General features: G+C 42.3%; 1 protein-coding gene across 1 annotated transcript; it reads right to left on the reverse strand.

The window, feature by feature from the left end:
* Window positions 1-708: 708 nt before the first annotated feature.
* On the reverse strand, window positions 709-19,320 carry kiaa0753 (KIAA0753 ortholog). Its single transcript, XM_078284291.1, has 18 exons — window positions 18,936-19,320; window positions 18,356-18,649; window positions 17,953-18,217; window positions 17,631-17,740; window positions 17,465-17,527; window positions 17,140-17,361; window positions 16,585-16,771; window positions 15,522-15,703; window positions 14,684-14,811; window positions 13,917-14,072; window positions 13,243-13,332; window positions 12,262-12,349; window positions 11,884-11,955; window positions 11,520-11,690; window positions 11,180-11,261; window positions 10,714-10,834; window positions 4,304-4,537; window positions 709-1,896 (listed from the first exon to the last, which is right to left on the reverse strand). The coding sequence occupies exons 1-18, from the start codon at window positions 19,074-19,076 to the stop codon at window positions 1,743-1,745; spliced, it is 2,760 nt and encodes a 919-aa protein (XP_078140417.1). The 5' UTR covers window positions 19,077-19,320; the 3' UTR covers window positions 709-1,742.
* Between the last annotated feature and the right edge of the window lie 276 nt (window positions 19,321-19,596).

Here is a 19,596-nt window from a genome sequence, read left to right on the forward strand (position 1 = left end):
AAGGAATTGATTTCCCTCTGTTGTTTGGTTTGCAGATCATACAGTCTCATCGTCATTGTGAATTAGTGCCAGTTGAGGTGGCAAAAATGAAAACAAAAAAAAAAGAATCTGCCTTGCTTGTCTGTGGGTTGGCAGACACATTTACAAACTGGCTAGTAATGACACAACCATAACAATGAAAAATAACTAGAAATTAGCCCTTGGATACAAACTAAAGAACCAATTCAAGTGTTTCAATTTTTTTTCCATTTCCAAGTGTCAGAGGAATCTCTGTACTACAGTGTAAGGAGTGCAACGTTCCCCTTGTTTTTGAGCCTCCCGATTCGTATTTGTCCTGGATCCAGAGAAGAAATTTGCAACGTGCTTGAGCCTGTGAAAGCCTGCACGTATTCAGACGCCCACACACAAAACAGCCTGGGAGAAAATAGAGGCAGCTGATTCAAAGTGAGCTAATTCATTCAGTCACTGTATGTCCCCTGTCAGAGGCTGGTCCCCACAGGCCAGCGCAACATCTGGATGTGTCCCCTCTGCTCCGTCAGCGTGGCTTTCATGTTGCTCTCAAGGGCTTCAGACATTTGCTAGGTCTGCCAAGCCCCCCCCCCACATACATACACACTCCCTCCCCCTTTGTTTTGAATTCAGCATGGACATTTATTTCAGCATTATTGTGTAGAATTCATTTGGTCAATACCAACAGTATCTCAACTAATGTGCACATATTGCAGGGCTCTATGGTAAAGTAAAACAGAAATAAAGAGCACATGCATATCCCAAAAATCCTTACAAAAGTGCTTCTGAACAACAGTGTCCACACATAGTATACTGCTTGTCTCATGCTTTTCTGCCTCACCAGTTATGACCAACTGGGATATAACATTAATCGGTAAGGGGAAATAAAGCAGTTTGCTGTGTTTAGGCCCTTTATTTCATCATTAAAGCAAAAGGGAAAACCACAATACAATAGATTAAAAAGACAAACACCCACATCAGATCAAATGCACGGTGCCCTCGGCTTCCTACATCATATTGTTAGGTCTGCTATGCAATTAATTTAGTTCCATATTCCAACATGAAAATGGAAAGTGTGAGTAATCCTCTGGGAGATTTTTACCAAGTGCAAGGGGAGGGGGGTAATCTTATAATCCTCTGTAATGTCGTAATGTTCTCTCGAAGCTTATCTAAACTAAACTAACTTTCCCATTGGAATTCAATCACAGATACAGATGGGCCATAGAGACAAATCTGCCAAATGGGAACGGCTTGCTACCCTTGCGATACAACCATCTTGTATACTGCAGCTTCATTCTAAAATTCTGCAAACCAAAGTTAAATCAAGTCATATATTGTCACATCATAGTAGCAATCAATAAAACAAACATTCTTTCACACCTCCTCTATATAAACAAAATAAATACACACACATATGAAGAGTTTCATTCCGAAACGAGATATCCACCATTTGGAAAAAAGTGACTCCTCCTCTTACAAAATGATTGACAGCAAAATAATTGAATATGGTACTTCAAGGATAGCAGGCTATTTAAGTCCGTGGTTGACAAAATGATAACACTTTTACAGACTGGATCCTCTGTATTTTATAACCTCTGTAATGAGATACTGAATAATAAACTTAACGTAAAGAATTTCTTCCAAAATGAAGCGTTTTGGAAGAGAACTCTCCATATGTTAAAACTGCCACATGATGACTAAGCTTAACGGTGGGCTCATGATATCGTAACATCCTATTGGCTGACCAATGGCAGAGCTGAAGCAGGAGGCGACTGGATAGGCTGAAGGAACTCCGAGGTGAAGACGGCCTCGGCGTATTCCTCCACCACATCCTGGAACTCCGCTGCCACGTCGGCCAGCGCCTCCGACAGCAGCTCCTCCGCCAGACTGAGGGAAATCAGAAATAAAGACATTTTGCTCAAAACCACAAAACCACGCTGCAAGGATTGCTCCTGATATCGGTCTCAATAAACATATACAACCCTTAATTTGAAAGGAAAGTCAGAGTCTTTCATCTGACAAACACGCATTTTGCATCACAACAGATGAAAACAAAATGATAATGAATGATAATGTGAGACAGCGCGACATGCAGGAGCATTAATGTGACAGCTTTTGTTCAGTAATTAATAGAACTTAATCTGATGCCATCTTTAGATTGATTCTGGAGGATTTTATTCTCATTTTCCTTCATAATTTGTTTTAATTACTATTCTTGCTAATAAATCTGAGACCAAATCCCTTCATGGGATTTTAGGGTACTGACTCTTCGTCAGGATGGGGTATGTGGCTCACTTATAAAATGGGTCCAGTCCCTGAGGTTTCGGAGAAAATATAAATCATCAGCCTTGTGTCACTACAATATGCAAAAATACAGAGGGTGCAATTTCAGTTTTTGCCATCTGATTTCTCCATTGACTTTCATAGTAAAATTGGACATGAAAAACTTGCTGAAATGAAATTGCACCCTGCCTTGAGAGCCGTAAAATGAAAGAAAATAATTCAAGAGACCAGTGAGCTGGATGCTTCACCAAGATAAATCTCTGTTTTGATCATTATTTGGTCAACAGATTGCAGCAGAGAAATAGAGGATAAGTGAAAATGGGGTACACCCTTTTATCCCGCTCATAGAACTCCAGAACAAACATCAGACCTTTTGGTTGTTGGTGCAACTAAACAAACACAGTGATTGTGCTTCGTTGGACTACCAGTACTTTGAAGAGTCAATGCAAGTATACTTTGCTCTTAACACTGTATACTGAGTGGATCATATGAAAAATTATAATATATTGGTAACAGGCATTAAGAAATATGAATAGCATTAACATGCTAACTGTACTGAATGACTCTTCATATTCTGCATGTTTGACATTCCAAATATACTGAAAAGCCAGCACAAAAACAAAGTCAGCTTTCAGTTATCATGCACCAGTAATTGTATAGCATTACACTGATGTTAATCTAATGGACATTTTTGAGTAAAAGACAAGTGCATCCAACTGCTGAATTATCAGCCGAGCCCTGCTTTGCCGTGCGCTTGCATAAATCTGTCTGCCAAGCTTTGTCGGTATGAAAAATGCATCAAAGAAATTCAAAAGGAGCCTAAAATAGCCTGAAGTGTGTATGTCTTTCTGTTTTTTGACTAAGATGAAGTTTTGCTTTTCTGAGATGGATTTGTTGTCAGGCAGTTGCAGCAGTGAGTGAGGGATTCTCTGGGTGGTAGGTGGGCTACACAGCAACACAGGGCTGCTTATTACCACCTCATCACACAGACAGGTTTCTGCACTGAGTCAGAACAGCAGGGGGTGTATATGTATGTACAGTATGTATGTGCGAGTGTGTGTGTGTGTGTGTGTGTGTGTGTGTGTATGTTCTTTTCCCCCCAAAAACACTGAAATAATTGGGATGGCTTCTCCTGATACAATCTCCCCTTCCAAATTCAACAACTACAGTTCTACCTCTTCAAAAACTTCAGTGATGCACAGACTGATGTAGGACTGATAATGAGGCAGTGACACAAGAAGTCAGATCCCATGGGTGGGACTGGGCAACAGTTTCCGGCTCTCAATTTAAGCAAAACAATTTCTCGAGCAATTCGCACTCCCACATGCCTTTGTGGCAAGGAGAGAGAGAAACATCTCAAAAAGACAGACTTGAAAATCTATCTTTTGGAACTTGCTAAAAAAAAAAAAATAGGCTATTCAATTTTCTATTTTTTTGTCTTCTCTTCGAATGTCTGACAGTGTGAACAGTTTAATCTATCAAACAAATGCATTCAGTATGTTCACAAAGATGAGAGGGAATCTTCTGCATTGCACCAACTTAAGAATTCTGTTAAGTATGCAAATTTGTGGGTGGGCGAGAAGAACAACAGTGAACACCAGAGACATGCATACTATGCAAAACATAAGCTCTGCAAGATCCTCTCAGAGCCAGCACTTCAGTATGCATATTATGTCTGTCAAAGTGCTGTGTAGCCCTGGGCCAAGTGAATAAACTCCTACTCAAAGTCTCATCTGGGCCCTAACCAGATAGCAGATATGACAAATCTGTCTCAAGGTGGCTCTGGGCACAAAAACCAAACGGTATGTAATTGTGAAAATGTGCAGGGCAAATATTTTCTAAAGACAGAGACAAACTCAAAGGCACAAAGAGCTTGTTATAGAGGAAATCCAAAAATGTATGCAATTTATTATGTGTGTTGTTTTACCACGACTGCTATCAAACAGAGTGAATATCAGCTCTTGGGAAACCTTCAACGGCCTTATAGTTTCCTTCAGCGTCAGTCTTTTACCTGTCTGCAACGGCCCAGGGGTTGAAGTTGCCGACAGCCTCATGAGCCACGAGGCGGAGGTAGGTCTCGTGGTTTTCCCTGTACTGCCGAATGCTCCTCAGCATGCTGCCTGGCACGGAAATAAGCGTCCCCCTGCTCCTCTCCACCGGGCCTGGGAATACGGTGCCGTCTCTGGGCGGCTGCTCATCTTGGGATGCCTCCTCTGTCAGGCTGTTCTCAGAGAGAGTGCTGTGTCTGAGGAAACAGAGAAAAGCATGCTCATGCAGGGAGGGAGACAGGTGGATTTTCACAACACCTTTTCATTACCTTGACCCACCCCATTCACATTGTATCAATTGGGTAAAGGGTTGTTGAATGCTGTGGGGTAGGAGCAAACTGTTATTTATTGAGGACGGAGCCAGACTGGAGTGCAGCACTGTGGCCCGGTTAACCAAACACACTTGCTGTGCCCAATATAAGGCTCAGAGTGATGAATTTAGGAGGGTGTGATAGTGCATGCGCGCTCTCTCGCCTGCCCCTTGCACAGAGTGAGTAGGGGCTCAGCTGGGCATTGCCATGGTCTGGGTTTATAATCCGCTCTGCGTGGACAAATCAGCCTGGCTCTTGCAACAGCACTCTTGTTGCTATATTTAGTGTTGCAGCAGTTTCCAAAGCAAAGTGGCTCTCTATTGTGCTCCCCAGCCTCAGCTGAACTTGTTTCTGTTTTGACTGTGGGGCTGCACACCATGGGGGGAGCCGTAGATATGGACGTGCTAGTGTAGTCAATATTACTGCCAATACAAAACGGCTCAATTTACTGTGTGATGGGCATTTAGGGACCAATGTGGCAATAGCACCTATCCCAACCCCACCAGCTCCCCACCCCCCTTCTCTCCCACCCACCCACCCATCCACCCACACACACTGCGCATTCCCTTCCTCTCTATAAAGTGGAGTGATCAGAAGGCACCCAAGCTTTCTGTACCAATTTCAAGTGCGAGCATGAACCAGCCTGTCATCCCTGTCAAGGAACACCTTTCAGAAATTCAAGTGGCACAAAATATTCTCGAAGGGCAGGATTAATCTAGTATATTTATCTGTGAGTTATTTTCACGTTTTGGGGGTTTGAGCAAGGGCAAGGTGATGTGAATGATAATAGGTCCCCATAACAGAAGTGAAGTATTAGTGGTAGTCTCTCTCTCTCCCTCTTCTGCCCCATAAAGCGCACTGAGGGGGCTGAAAGACAATGAGGACACCCTCAGGAATAGCTGTATATAACATTAGTGGTGAATATTTTACTGAAGCTGTGTGTTCACTGTGTGACTGTGCCCCCACACAGACACACAGTGTGTGTGTGTGTCTGTGTGCAGGCGATGATTGACAGGGGAGCACAAGTTAGACTGTAGAATTTTAAATCTCTGATACAGCCCAATGAGCTACCAATTCAGTCAAAAACAAACCCCCTCCCCATCTCTCACACCCGCCTACAAATTGGCCTGTTAAAGGAAAATAGAAACCAAAACAGATGAGCAGCGTCAGCTGTATATCCCCATGGTGAGGTGCGTGAAATTACTTCAAATGACTTTCAAGTTTGTTTTCTGACTCCTATCCAAAAGCTCCAGCAGTGTATTGCCTGGGAAACAGAGGACCTGGCAAAGCGTGGCGCCATATGCGATATATCAAACGGGACGCAGGCTGCGCAGAAGCTGAGTCAGAGAAAGCCAAATGTGGTTCAGAGATAGTAGGGGGTGATTCAAGCTACAGAGGCACAGAAACCTTAGTGAGCTTTCGAGAACAGGGGGAAAATCAATGTGATAGGAAACAGGTGGCGGCGGAAAAGTGTAGAGGGAAGGGTATGGATCATTGCAATATTATTCTTTCCTCAGTAATGGACTACAAAGCAGTCTTCGTATTCCACAGAAAATCTCACGGGCTTGAATCACCGAGGCGACAACACAGTGCTTGTGAACGTTAGGTCACGACTGGATGTGAGGGCGGAAGCCATCACAGCTGCAATTCTAGCAAGAAGCCATTTACTGTGTAACACGAGTTGCAGCTTGTTTAAAAAATTTGGCCTGCACAACTGTAGATGAGAACAAGGAAGGACACACACAGCCTGAAGAGGGGAAATGACAGAGGAGAAAAATAAATACATTAAAGGCTCAGAACATTGTTGAGTGAGGCTTTCATCTTCTCATTGATTTGTTTGACCTGCTGATGGAGCAGCAGTGGGTCAGTCAGTATTAGCCAAGGGGGAGACAATCAGGGTTCTGTGTCTGAGCTCCTCACCATGGATACATAAATCTTATCTACCGCTCCACTGATTTTTTTCAAAGATAAAACCTCACCTCCATTGTCTCAGTGGTTGTTTGACCACACACACACACACACGCACACAGTACAGTACAAAAAAAAAAAAGCCTAGGTAAAGAGAGGAATATTGGATTCCATTTTGGAAATATTGCCCACATATCTGGTGATACAAGATATGAGTGTTACAATGTGGGCATAATGTAATTAAACAAATGCCTACCCATTTAACTGCACATAACGACTGAGAAATACATGTAGCCTAAGATTAACATCTGCTGTTATGATACACCACTCTGCTGTTATAATACAATAACAAATAACTAGGTTTTTACACAACTCAAAATTAAGTGAAACTAGCCTCAGCAGAGACAAGAAGAATAGGCTGTGCACCTGGAAACAATAAAGTAAAATTAAGGGAGAAAGCAAACTGCTCCACTCAATTTTTTTAACAAATCAGCTGAGAGCAATTCTTTTGAAAATTGCGTTTCCTCAGCACTGTGTCTTCTCCTCCCTCTTCCCCATCCCTCTATAATAGCATTCTAAATCAAACAACCAAGAAAGCAATAACAAATAACAGTCTGCCATTGTGCTTCTCAATCAGCAAACAATGCCATCAGAGAAGTGATGGGCATACTGAGAGATGCCTGCTTCCATAAGCTGTAAGATGCCAATGTCACATACTTTCTTCCATGGTGTGTATGAGTGTGTGTGCGCCATTAGATCACATGCATGACTCTGTTGTCTGCTGTAAGCAGGGCCTGCTGTGTCTCTCTACGCTGAGCGGTGCAGGTTGTAAACACAGGTAATCAGGGCTGAGACAACACACATAATGAGCTCTTCACAATGATCAGCGGCTGCGCTGACTTTCTTCCTTTCCAAACACACAGCCTCAGTCACCATTCTGCTACATTCAACACTAGAGAAGTCAACACTGACAGAGGATTAACACAATACCACCCAAACACAAACACCAGCTCCATCTATAGTCTTTTTCCTCTCTAAAGAACTGATACAGCCGCTCTATTAATCGTCTACTGGATTGCCCTAAAAGCAATGTGAGAGCAGAATTTTATTAACATAATATCAATAAATCATTTATGATTTATCTAAGTTTGCTTCTTTCCTCCACCAGTAATACATTATGCAAATATCTGGCATCATTCCTGCTTTATCACTCAGGTTGAAAATGAGCAGTTATTGAGTATAGTTTAATAGAGCCATTTAGCAACCCCTGTAACCACTGGTGTCTGCACTTTGCTACAGCCCAGTATGGGCTGGTCACTGCACTAAAGATTCATTATCTGAATTGATGGCAGGTACACAAGAATATAGACTGGTCTGAAGCTGCATGCAATCATGAATAACTGAGGTGGAACGATTTATCAAAATGACATATTCCCTCATCTGCAGCATTATGTCCCTTGATGAAGTTGAATTTTTTGATTGGTTACTCTATGGCATCAAAGTGGGGGATTATCATTAAATCTAGATGGTTTGGTTTTCCATAGCAAGATTTGTTCATTTTAAGCATAAGAGCTGAGTTTTTGGCATGGCTGTACGGCACCTCATTTCCTCTAAAAGGTAGCTTGCAGATAGAAACCGATGTGAGAAGTGTCATCCATCAACTATCTGAAGGACTACTTTTGAAACTTGAACCTCAATATTATCTGAATGAGGGGATACACAATCTCTGATGAAAAGGGCTGCAGACTGTCTGTATGAAGGTTGACCAAAGACAAATCATTATGTGGTTATCATTATTGGCACTGCAGTTTAAGAAATAGACAAATAGATTGCACATTGGCTAAATGCTCACATCAAGCTGTAAGAGTAGAAGAATAAAAGCTCTATCTAGTGTAGCACAACATACTGTATCTCCCAGGAGACCCTCTGTTTGTACTAGGAGCCACTGACCATGACAAGTGTAACCTTTATTGGCATCACCTTTCTCTGTCAGCCCCTTTGAAACAGGCGCTCAGAACATGTGCTTAAATAAATAGGAGGAAAAACTCCCTTAGCCACTTGGCACATTCCACATTAAGTACTCGGCTGATTTATTCTCTCAAATTATTTTTCAAAAGAGACTAAGTACAATTACTGCATGGCGAGCAATCTCAGAGACACGAAATATTATGCAGGCACTTTGCACACACATAGCGCTTGTCGATACAGAGCTGTGTCGTCATACTGAGTGGGACATTTCAGCACGCACTGTACACACACTTATTCACACTCACACACTCTTTCCTCCAACTTCAATATACTTATCCATCTGTTGTTGTTGTTAATATTTTTTATAATAATGTCACCATTGTTGTTATTGTTATATTCCAATCCAAATATCCAATTCACATAACTAAACCTGAAGAAGATGTGGTAGCACCCTCCTACATACCTGGGCAAGAACCACCAGAAAACAAAAACGAAAAACTCAAATCAAGGTAACATTACATCAGCAACCTTGGATAAGATGCCCTCTCTAACAGTCTTCTCTAATCATCACTGTAACCACTTGGCTGAATCCTGCACCTCCACGGCCTTCTGGTAGGGTTTTATAATCAGATTTTATAATGTATAGCATTATCAATACCCAAATTCGATTCATCTTACAATCAGAAACTGGAGGACTCATTTAGTGTTTGTCTGTCTAGTCCATGTTCCAATGTAATACACTTGCTTTCTCTTTCGTCCCAGTATCCTGTCACCTATTTTTTTAGTTGTTCTTTGTAGTCTTGTGCTGTTTTGTATGTCTGATTTGCAATTAAAAAAAAGACACAACATAGCTGGGATCAGGCCACTATCTTGTTTTTTTTAAGTCAGAAAAACAACAATGAAATGGCCGGCCATCTCACCGCAGTATACAATCTGCATTGGACCGTGTAATTCAGTAGACGGGGGATAAAAGACAGACAGACGTTTGGCCTGGGTCTACTGGCACAGTCTTAGACAAGGGAGCTTCAGAGCAAGCCGGCAGGCAGAGCTCAAATGACATCGTCCCAATTAAGAAGAGACAAGGTTGGATACCTCTGGAAAAAAAATTCTCTTCAGACTAGACAGTAAATAGTTGATTTTCAACTGCCTGTGTTATGTTTGTCAACAAAAATAGAGCCATTAGTTGATGGATGCGTAAAGAAGACAAACAGAGTATGAAATGAGTCACAGGCAGAGGATCCCAGGGCAAAGTTTCTGCTGAGGGAGCTGGACCTGGGGCACTGCATGACTGACTGGCTTTAATTTGCTAATGGCACTGCTTGAATTTGCTAGAAGCTAGATCATGCTGGCATGTCTCTGTCAACAACTTGCAGTCCTTCCACCATCAGTGTTTGGCTCCCTATCTTTCCGTCCCTCTTTCGTCTTCCTTCCATGTTCCTCATTAATTTAAGCAGTACGGCAGCTGCAGCCAAAGCCCTGGGCAGAAGAGGCTCTCTCTGCGGAGTGTGCTGCCAGAGTCAGGAATAGACTCTGCCCTGGGTAGGGAAGCCACCAAGTCGGTTTTGTGGGAGGGAGCAAGGCCTCCCAGTGGGAGAGCGATTATGGGACAAGAACAGATCACGGAAAAACAAAAACAAAACTGCACACCCTTGGAAAGGCATTAACCACTTTACATTTCTTCTCGTCTAGATGCCAAGTTGAGCTTATAGGGAATGACTCCGTGTGGATGGTGTTGCTAAAACTGTTTTTAAAAAGCACCGTTTCTATTCTAAAGATTAAACAGCTTGAAGTGTAGAACTTCAGCCATCCTCAAACTTTTGAGTACTCTGTGACCTGGAATTTTCAAGTCATCAAAATCCACCCTTTATCATATTTCTGTTTTTTAAAAAGAAGGTTATATATTGCGTCAGTAATAGTTTAAGTTTAAGCAAGTTTATGCACTTGTCTGACAACATCGTCTAACAGTATTGTGCTTGGCCAATGGTAGCTTGATTTGGAAGCAAGTTAAATGGCGTCATACACTGGTACTAGACACCTTGTATAATCACTTAGCATTTGGACCACACTCCAAAATCTGAGTGTCTCTTTTAAATTAATTAAAATAGCAGGAAAGGAAGCAATCAGCAAATGATGAGAAATACAAATGAATTGAGTGAAAAAAAGGGGGAAAGGACAGAGTAACCCACCCAATCTCCACAGGTTTCTCTAGGACAATATCAGCAGCAGTGCTGTGCCTCAGCACTGGCCTTGTGAGCCTAATTGGCTGAGGAGAGACTGGCCTGGAGCCTGGAGCATGACGCTGGGGTCCTGGGAAGAACAGAAAGAGGAGAAGAAAGGGGGGGAGGAGGTGGTGGCAGCAGTGGTGTGTGTGTGTGTGTGAGAGAGAGAGAGGGGTTGGGGTGGGTTGGGGCAGAGTAACAGAAAAAAGAAGAAGAGCACAGAGTCAGAATGACAAGAATTCAGTTCCCCCAATCAACTGTCACACTATCTCCACCTGCAGGACACATGAAGGAAAATCAGGTCAAAATCAATAGTCCAGTATAAATAGAGAGGATAATTCTTATTGACTGTGCTATTACAGAATAAACCGTGTTGTTTTTATTTCTATGATTTCTGTGAATCATATGATTCACATATGATTCATGTTCTCACCTGTTGCTTCTACTCGGTCCCAGTAAAGAGGGTCTGAATAGGTGATAGTGGCAAACCGTCTCCTCACTTCTTCCTGATCCTTCTGCTCAGACGCACAGGAGAAGACAGACAACCATTTTATCAGCGTATTGTCCAGCTGCCAATAGTGAGACAAGACAAACTGCAACCAGACAGAGCTTCATCATCAAGGCGAGATGCTGTATCCGGCTGCATCTCTCCCAGCCCCGCCCGACCACAGCTGTCATAACAGCTCACTGCAAATAGCAAACCGACCAAGGGTGACCTTTTGGGTTCCACCATGACCTTTCAGTGATATGCCTTTCTGTAGAGCAGCACTCACCTGCATCTCTTCCATGCGCAGCAGCATACTCTCCAGGGTGGGGGCCTGGAGCCTACATTGGGCCATGCCCTCCAACTGTTTGTCTGTCTGAGCCGCCCACGCAGCCCGTGCAGCGTCCTCCAACAAATCTTCCAGAAGGGCCTCGCTCAGCTGCTCAGCACTCTCTGCTGCCTGCGGAGGACAACAATGAGGAGAGCTGAAAATATACATATCATATAAATACATATCATAATTTTGTGCATAATATTACAATTGTTCTATTGTTGTTTCAGTATAGCCACGATACCCAATTCATGGTTTATTCAGTAGCAGAGCCAACACTGCTCTGTCCAGTGACTTTTTTGGCAACAGCAGTGAAGCTCACCCTCTCTGCAGCCTGCTCAGACAGCCTGTCCCTTAGTGAGGAGCTGCTCCTGTTCCTGGACTCGCCAATCTGCTGAGGTAAACAGACAAAAACAAGCTCACTCCCATCAGTCCACGGTACACATCCATTACTCCCTTTTAGCCCATAAACAATAAGGCTGGTAGTCAGAAAATCACTATTTATTTCACTGTGGCGAAAAATCTGACGGTAAATACCTGCTGTATGGATTTTTCAATGACAAATAAGATGTATTGATTTCCCCCCCCCCCCGTTTCGGGTGACATATAAGGGAAGGAAAATCTGGCGCTATGCAAGAAGTGACACGCATAAAAATAGCTGGTGTGTGAAAAGGAGGCAGAGCTGAGCTATTCTACCTACCTGCGCCTCATCCAAAAGGGGCTGAATTCTCTCTCTGGCCTTCTGCTCAGCTCTCTCAGCCCACTGAGTCGGCGAGCCCACGTCAAACCTGTAACCCAAAAACACAACCAGGACGCAGGCTGTCACAAGAAAAGTTCTGCAGCAGACAGCTGTAATCCTCAGAGACAGAATGAGATGTTGTTTATCACAAAGACCTAGTCAGCATTATTGAAATCACTTGAAATTTTTGTGATGAACCCAAGCTTCAAATTTGTTTTTTTTAGTTTTTTAACCCGACTTGATGACCCCTGATTTTCAGTGGTAGATGGTAAATCAATGTAAATCAACATACTAACTTAACATCCCTGTTAATGCTGATCAGCCACTCACATTGCTGAAAAAAGTTCTGGACAACTCCTTTCATTCATGATAATCGAACACATGTAAACAGTTTTCTATCCTGAGGAGATTCTAAATAAAACAGTCTAGTCTAGCCTGGTATATTTGTCTGGCTCTCTGTTTGCCTCAATTGCAACACTTTCTGCTATCAAACAAGGCCAAAACTGTCACTCTCCACCACTGTGAATAGGGACAGACATGGTGGACATTTCAGTTAATTCATCCTGGCTTGTTTCACTGTAGAAGTGAATGAGCGAATCTACCAGGCCTGACACACTACTCACAGCTACTCTGGCTGAGATCTGCTCAGGGCATAATAACTCATGAGAGATTCATTTGATGAACTTGACATGAGCAGTGCCTACATACTGTCTATAGCAGTTGCTGTTTGAGAACCCAATTTCCTTTCGGGATCAATACAGTAGCGGTTTTATTCTATTCGACTGCATTGCTTTTAAGGTACATTTTAGGTTGCGCATGCCAATAATCTTGTTTTTTTTATTTTTTATTTCTTTACATTAAGTGCTGAATTATATAGTATGCACAGTAGCTGTGCTGCAGGAAAGATGAAGGAGTCTCCCAAACCTGTAATAATGTTACTACCTTAATCTCTGGATGCGTTCTGACTCTTCTTTACTCAGCTGGTTGAGCTCTTTCAACCTCTGCATGGTCATCTTATCCAACCAGGCTTGCCTGTATCAAACCATTAATAATCATACAACGCAAAATGCAAGTTCAATTAGTATTTCCCATAAATAACTTATAATCCTCATCTTTAAAATCGGGCTGCAGGCCTGATTAATTAGAAAGCACAATTCTAGTAATTAAGATTTGATTAAACAGAAAAATACGTGGAACACTCAATCAGCAGGGTCTTACGAGCACTAAAACAGGCCAACTATTAATCACGGAAAAAGAAAAATGGCCTCAATCTACCAGGCACCTAGATTTAATTTATTGGAAAGAATTAACTCTGAATTGGAATCAGAGTATTGCCTGTGGCTTCCAGCAAGTGCGGTCTGACATGGGGTTTTTTAAATGACTCAGTGACTACAGAAAGAGGACAAATTAATTCCTTTCCTTAAGGCACTGTCTAGATTTAGTCCTCTTTACTATCTGGCAAAAGAGACACAGCCTATAATCTGACGCACAGAAAACTATTACTCATTTTGAGAAAAAAAAAAAAAACGAAAACAAAACACATTGGCTCATCCTGAAATACGTGATTAGCAGAAGTGATTGAAATCAAGTTGAGTGCTGTAGGAAGGGTGCTTGACCTTAGAGCTTCATTTTGGGCTTGTTTCTTCTTGTCCGAGCTCAAGGTCTGTTCTGCTCCCAACCCCCTGGCCACGCTCTGCTTCGGGGAGCTTGGTGAGGGCTTCAGGGGTGAGAAGAGACATCGAGGCTCTGGTCTACTCCTTTGAGGGGATCTGCTGAGATTCATATCAGAGGAATGAGAGAACGAGACCCAAAGAAACACAAGACGGCACATACAGAGATTTTCTGGTAGTGTGAGGGGTTTACAGAGTGTTTGCCTGTCTGTGTGACTGGACTGGTGATCTGTCCAGGGTGCAGGGAGTAAAGTGGAAGAAATTCTCAAGACAGAAACTCTGTCAAGTCAACCTTTTTTTATTTATTTATTTATTTTTTTAAATCGCCAAGCATATTAAAATTTCAAGGAAAGATATTCATATTTTGAATGTAATATCCTGTTAATCTAGGGGTGGGCGATATGGCCAAAATATCATATCCTATCATATGATCTTTCAGGCAGTATCACGATCCGTGATATGGATCATGATTTCCAGGTATTGTTCATATCTACTGTTTTTTCTGGCAATATTAACTACAAGAAAGCCATCAAACTGCCTGTTTTTTGGCTGACGTTTCAAGAGGTTTTAACGTTTTGTTATTTAACGGCAGGTATCACACTTCAGCATTTTGACACTCTTTTATTTGGAACAACCTGCGTTTTCAAATTTGGTTAGGATTGTAAAAGTCCTCTAGTGTGTCATCAGCCTAGAAAGATTGAGAAAAGGCTCACCGTTGTGGAGGAGAGTGAGGGGATGTAGGTATCCAGGGCACAGACTGCTCTTTTTGAGGTAGCTGGTTCACTCTAAGCCGAGAGGAGACTGTAGGCTGCTGGAAACCTGCATCTCGCATCTGGATATGCTTTATAAAAAAAAAAAAAGACAGAATGTACTAGATACTATACATAATCGCATAAAGAAAAAAGCTTAATATGGAATATTATTAATGTTATTAGCTGTCGAAAGAACTTTGCTCAAAAAGCAGCAAAATTCTTAAGGTTGCAGTCATCTTGTTTTTCTTTTTTGTACAAATGAGTAAAGAATATGCCGGACCAACTTCTCTTTCATAATGGATGTACAATGTTTGAAATTAAAATCTGCAAGGAATAGGTTAAGATAAAAGGGAGTTTGAACTGAAAAGACATTCAAATGCTGGTCAAAAGTTAATTCAATGAAATGCAATTCATTAAATGTATGCTAAACCTAATTTAATTTTAATTTTTGCATGACTGCATATTTGGTTCTACCTGTTTGGCTTCCTGATCAGCTCAGATGCATGAGGTTCAGATAAACAAGATTTCACTGTATTGCAGCTGGGTCACCACCAGACATGAGCAAAATTATAATTGAAAATTCATTTATTTATTTATTTATTTTTTAATTTGTTGTCTTTAGCACCCTGGGTAGGTATAGGCAAGCTTGATTTTTTGCTACACAGTTTAACAGAATCAAAAAATGGGACACATTGCTTCTAATTTAACATAAAGCACTCCTTGTGTGTTTTAATGTATTTAAAAATATTCAACTACTATTTTGTAAAAGCCTGGCAAACACCTTAATGATCATGCCAACCTTGCTCCTGTCAGAGTGTAGAGCCCGTCCTCTTCTGCAGGTGGTGTTTGGCTCAGATCCTTCGTGTGTCTCCCTCAGCTCCCTCTGCTGGACGAGGCTCTCCAGGCCGGCTCTGAGCACCTCTCTGCGATCAGTGGGCTGGATGGAGATGCCTCTGGGCTTCTGTGAGGCCATTCTCCTACCTGCTGACAAATGTGGAATGAAACCATTGATTTGATGCTGTGTAAATGGAAAATATTGAATAGCTGTTGTGACTACAACGTATATTCTTCTTGGTCATTTCTAAACATTAGTAAATCACGTTGGAACCTATGGGATAATGCCTGCTGTGCTAACTAGACAAACAGCCAATAAGACAATTAGCTAGCACTCTTGACAATCAGTTGGACCCCTACTGACTGCTAGATAAGTGGTAAAAGAGCTTAGTTAATGGTACAAAGGCATTTGTTGCCAGGGAGATTTAAAGTGCAGTTGAAGCTCATTGTGGGTGTTGGTTGTGACATCTCTCCCCCAGGATGTCTCTCATCCCAATAGGAACCAGCAGGGGCTAACCACTCATAAAACTAAGCTGTAGGGGACCAAAGGCCGAGTACTGGGCTTCAGACCCTATTTTGCTGTGACTGCTTCATGGCTGCTTATCAATTTTCAGCCTGGGTGCAGCGATTTAAGCACAGTCGGAGGCACCAAACACAACCGTGCAAAAGCCCTCAGGTGATTTCCAGATACATGGGAGACTGATTGGTTTGTCCTTCACCCAAAGGCATATGTATAATTCACTCTCAGTAAAAGTGCTGTTTTTAGACGCTTTAGCAGCAAGTACAACAGTGCCTTTAGTAGGATATCTTTGAAGGAAAATATTGTTCAAAAGTGCTATTAATGTATGTTCATTTCAGTCTTATGAGGTTTGAAACTGGGTGCTATGAGGACAAAAAGTTCAAATAAACAGAGCAGAAAATGCTTAACAAAAGTAAATAAAATTTCCTTGCACAGCTCATTATGCAGTAGTGAATGCTTTTAAATTGCCAACTCACGCAGGCAAAGGAAACACCTGCTCATTGCTCACCGCGGATGCTCTTTTTAGGACCTGCAGCTTTACGAGGTCCTCGGAGACTCGAGGTGGTGGGACCCCCGGGTGCACAAGGAGGTGACATACGGCGATGAGGAGACTTCCTGTGTGGAGGACAGGAGCTGCATGCTTGGGCTTGCCTCTGCTGAGGTCTCTCCTGTTTGCTGAGGGCAGAATCCAGAGTCTAAGAGGAATAGAGTGGCAAAAAATTAAAAACTTGGCTTTCACACTTGATGACATAAACAATCCCTAAGCAAAATAAGTTGCATTTTGAGAAACATGATTGTCTTATTAAAATGGGGGTTTTATTAACTGAATTCATATTTGTTTTTATAGTTTTCTCAGTTTATTGTACTAAAACAATCCCTAGGCAAAATTTGTTCCATTTTCAGAAACATGATTGTCTTATTAAAATGGGGGATTTATTAACTGAATTCATATTTGTTGCTATATTTTTCTCAGTTTATTGTACTAAAAAAATGAATAAATCATGTCTCATAAAGCTGAGCACTCATAAAAGTTAAGCTCTGTACTGTGGGCTGAGCTCCTCACCTCTAGTTTCTGCAGGATGTCCAGTGCCGTCTCAGGCACAGCTGAACCTTGGTCCACTTCTACCTTAGCTGAGCACAAAGAAAGTTGGCGAATCAGCTGGCCCAGCTCTTTGTAATGAGGAGGCACCTTGCCCTCAGGTGGATCGGAAAGCTGATGGATGAAGGACTGCATTGCCCTAAGTGCCCCACGGTGGGCAGCTGCAAGCCTGTCCATCGCCCTGGACTAAGAGAAAAGCATAAAGTAAACCTCTCTGCGATTGCATAAAACAGAAATAATCAATGACATTTGCTTATCAGTGAAGCTGGTAAAGATGCTGAAGACATACCTTTTTGGTGTCCCAATTTTTTTGGCATCGTAGCTTCTCTATATCTTCTTGTATTTCTTTCACCTATTCAACAACAACTGAGCTGAATACTGCATGTAGTTATAGTGCAAACTAACAAGTGAGTGAAGGCTTACTTTTCAATTGCATTTGGCACAGATTTAAATACCTGTTGTTGGAGAACATAGATGATGCGTGCTGAGCGGGCTTCCTGCTTCTGCCTGCGAACCTCCAACCTGTGTTGCTCATCAGGCTCCAAAGGCTCCTCAATTTTCTGCCCTGTTGTTCAAATTTCACCTCTTTATAATCCATGCAGTGTATAAAGGACAGTAAGTGGTGGTGACAGTGGTGGTGTGTGTGTCAGTGTTGTGATAACTTTGTAAAATGTAGTAGTACCTTGTTGACATATAGCCTAATTACAATATCTCACAAGTAGGGGACATCCACAGCATCACACAGGCTTACTCTAACAAGCTACTTTTGTGGGTTACCTCTGTTAGCCAGTTTTTCTATTTTCTGGATGTAGACTCCCAGCTCATTTTGCAGTTTGCGGATCTCCTGGCTTAACTGAGGCTGCTGGCCTCCGGTCAATGGTCTTGGGCCAGGGTCTCTGGTTGGGGGTGATTGGCCGTGCCCAGGGCTGAGGGAAATGGTCTGCTTCTGGGGAGTGTGCACTAATAGCTTGGCTCCAGGCCAGGCAGCCTTCTCTTTCGGACTGGAGGCCTTTGATTTAACCTTGGTAGTGGCTGCCAGCTGCTTTAGAAAGAAGATACTTGGATCATTGATGGAACAAAATAAGAATCAATTTGTTGGGTTAGGGATCAATGTCATAGCACAGCTGATGCAGTTTTTATACTTTCAAACAACAATAAACTATTAATTAACATAAATTACCTGCAGCAGGTCCACATTGCTTGTATCAAGGAGGGAGTCTTCTTGTGGGGGTTTGAGGAGTGATTTGTTCAGTGACTCATGGTGCCTCCGTCTCAGATCTCGCTTGGCCAGCTTAACTGCTGCCAGCAGCCTCTCCTCAGAAAGAGCAGAAAAACTTATGGAGCTCCTGGTGCTGTCCACATTCTCCTGCTCCTCTAACCTTGGTAGGAGCTTCTCAATCACAATGGGGGCTGGTGGGCCTACACGGGTGGCACGATTGCAGGCACTTGCAGGCATGGCTTCATTGAACAACAACTGTGGTTTGTAAGATGCCACTGTTATAATCAGTCTTGTAAGCCGTATAAGCTGTCAGTGTGATAGCCTATCTTAGTACTCATTAGTTTCTCAACAACTATTTTCTGTCACCCATGTCATTTGAAATTAGACAAGTCTAGGCAGTACCCACAAATGAACTAAGTTAGTCTGTACTAGTGGCTGCCATGTAAATACTTACTCTATTGGATAGGGGGTTAGCAAACATTATTTGGACTAAAGGCTGGATATACCAGCGTTAATTGGCTTGATTTATTTCTTTGTTTACCTTGGTTTGAGACAGTCCAGTAGCCACGTCGCCACGGTTGTGTACGTTACGGTTTGAACCTAAAACGACCCAGTCTTTCCCTTGACTTTGCTGTCCCAGTGTACTTGTGGGACCCCTCTGCGGAAGCTGTGCGGTCATCATTGCAAACACAACAAACGAAACTGGTTCTTTCAAACTAACACCATTTATATTGAAAATTCATTCAAAATCTTTTGCTATCGGCAACAAATGCTAGTTAACGTTAATTTAACGGTAGCTAACAACGCTGGTGAGATGAAGTTAATCCAAAACATTGCCCACCTGACCTTCACGACTTCGCCTACACCGTGGTTTCGGTTTATGTTGAGTTTAGACATTAGTTATGCATGCATCCTTGCTGATTTAAGGTAAATTAAACTGTAGTGAAGGGTTAACTTTGTACTTTTGTGGTCAAGCTAGTCAACTGTTTGAAACGCCGCCATGACAACAACAGAACGCCGCCTTCAGACTTTAACAGGAAGTCGTGATTAATCAACTACGGATCGTCAAAGAAGCCAAATGTCACCGCAGCCGCAATGTTCCCATCCTTTTGATTTTAGTAAAAGCACAGTTCACTTTCTATTGAAGTTGGGTTATTATATATGTATAATCTTCACCTCATTATGCCTCTTTCCGCTGCTGA

This window comes from Centroberyx gerrardi, chromosome 6, assembly GCF_048128805.1.
Source record: "Centroberyx gerrardi isolate f3 chromosome 6, fCenGer3.hap1.cur.20231027, whole genome shotgun sequence".
Classification (NCBI taxonomy): Eukaryota; Metazoa; Chordata; class Actinopteri; order Beryciformes; family Berycidae; genus Centroberyx; species Centroberyx gerrardi.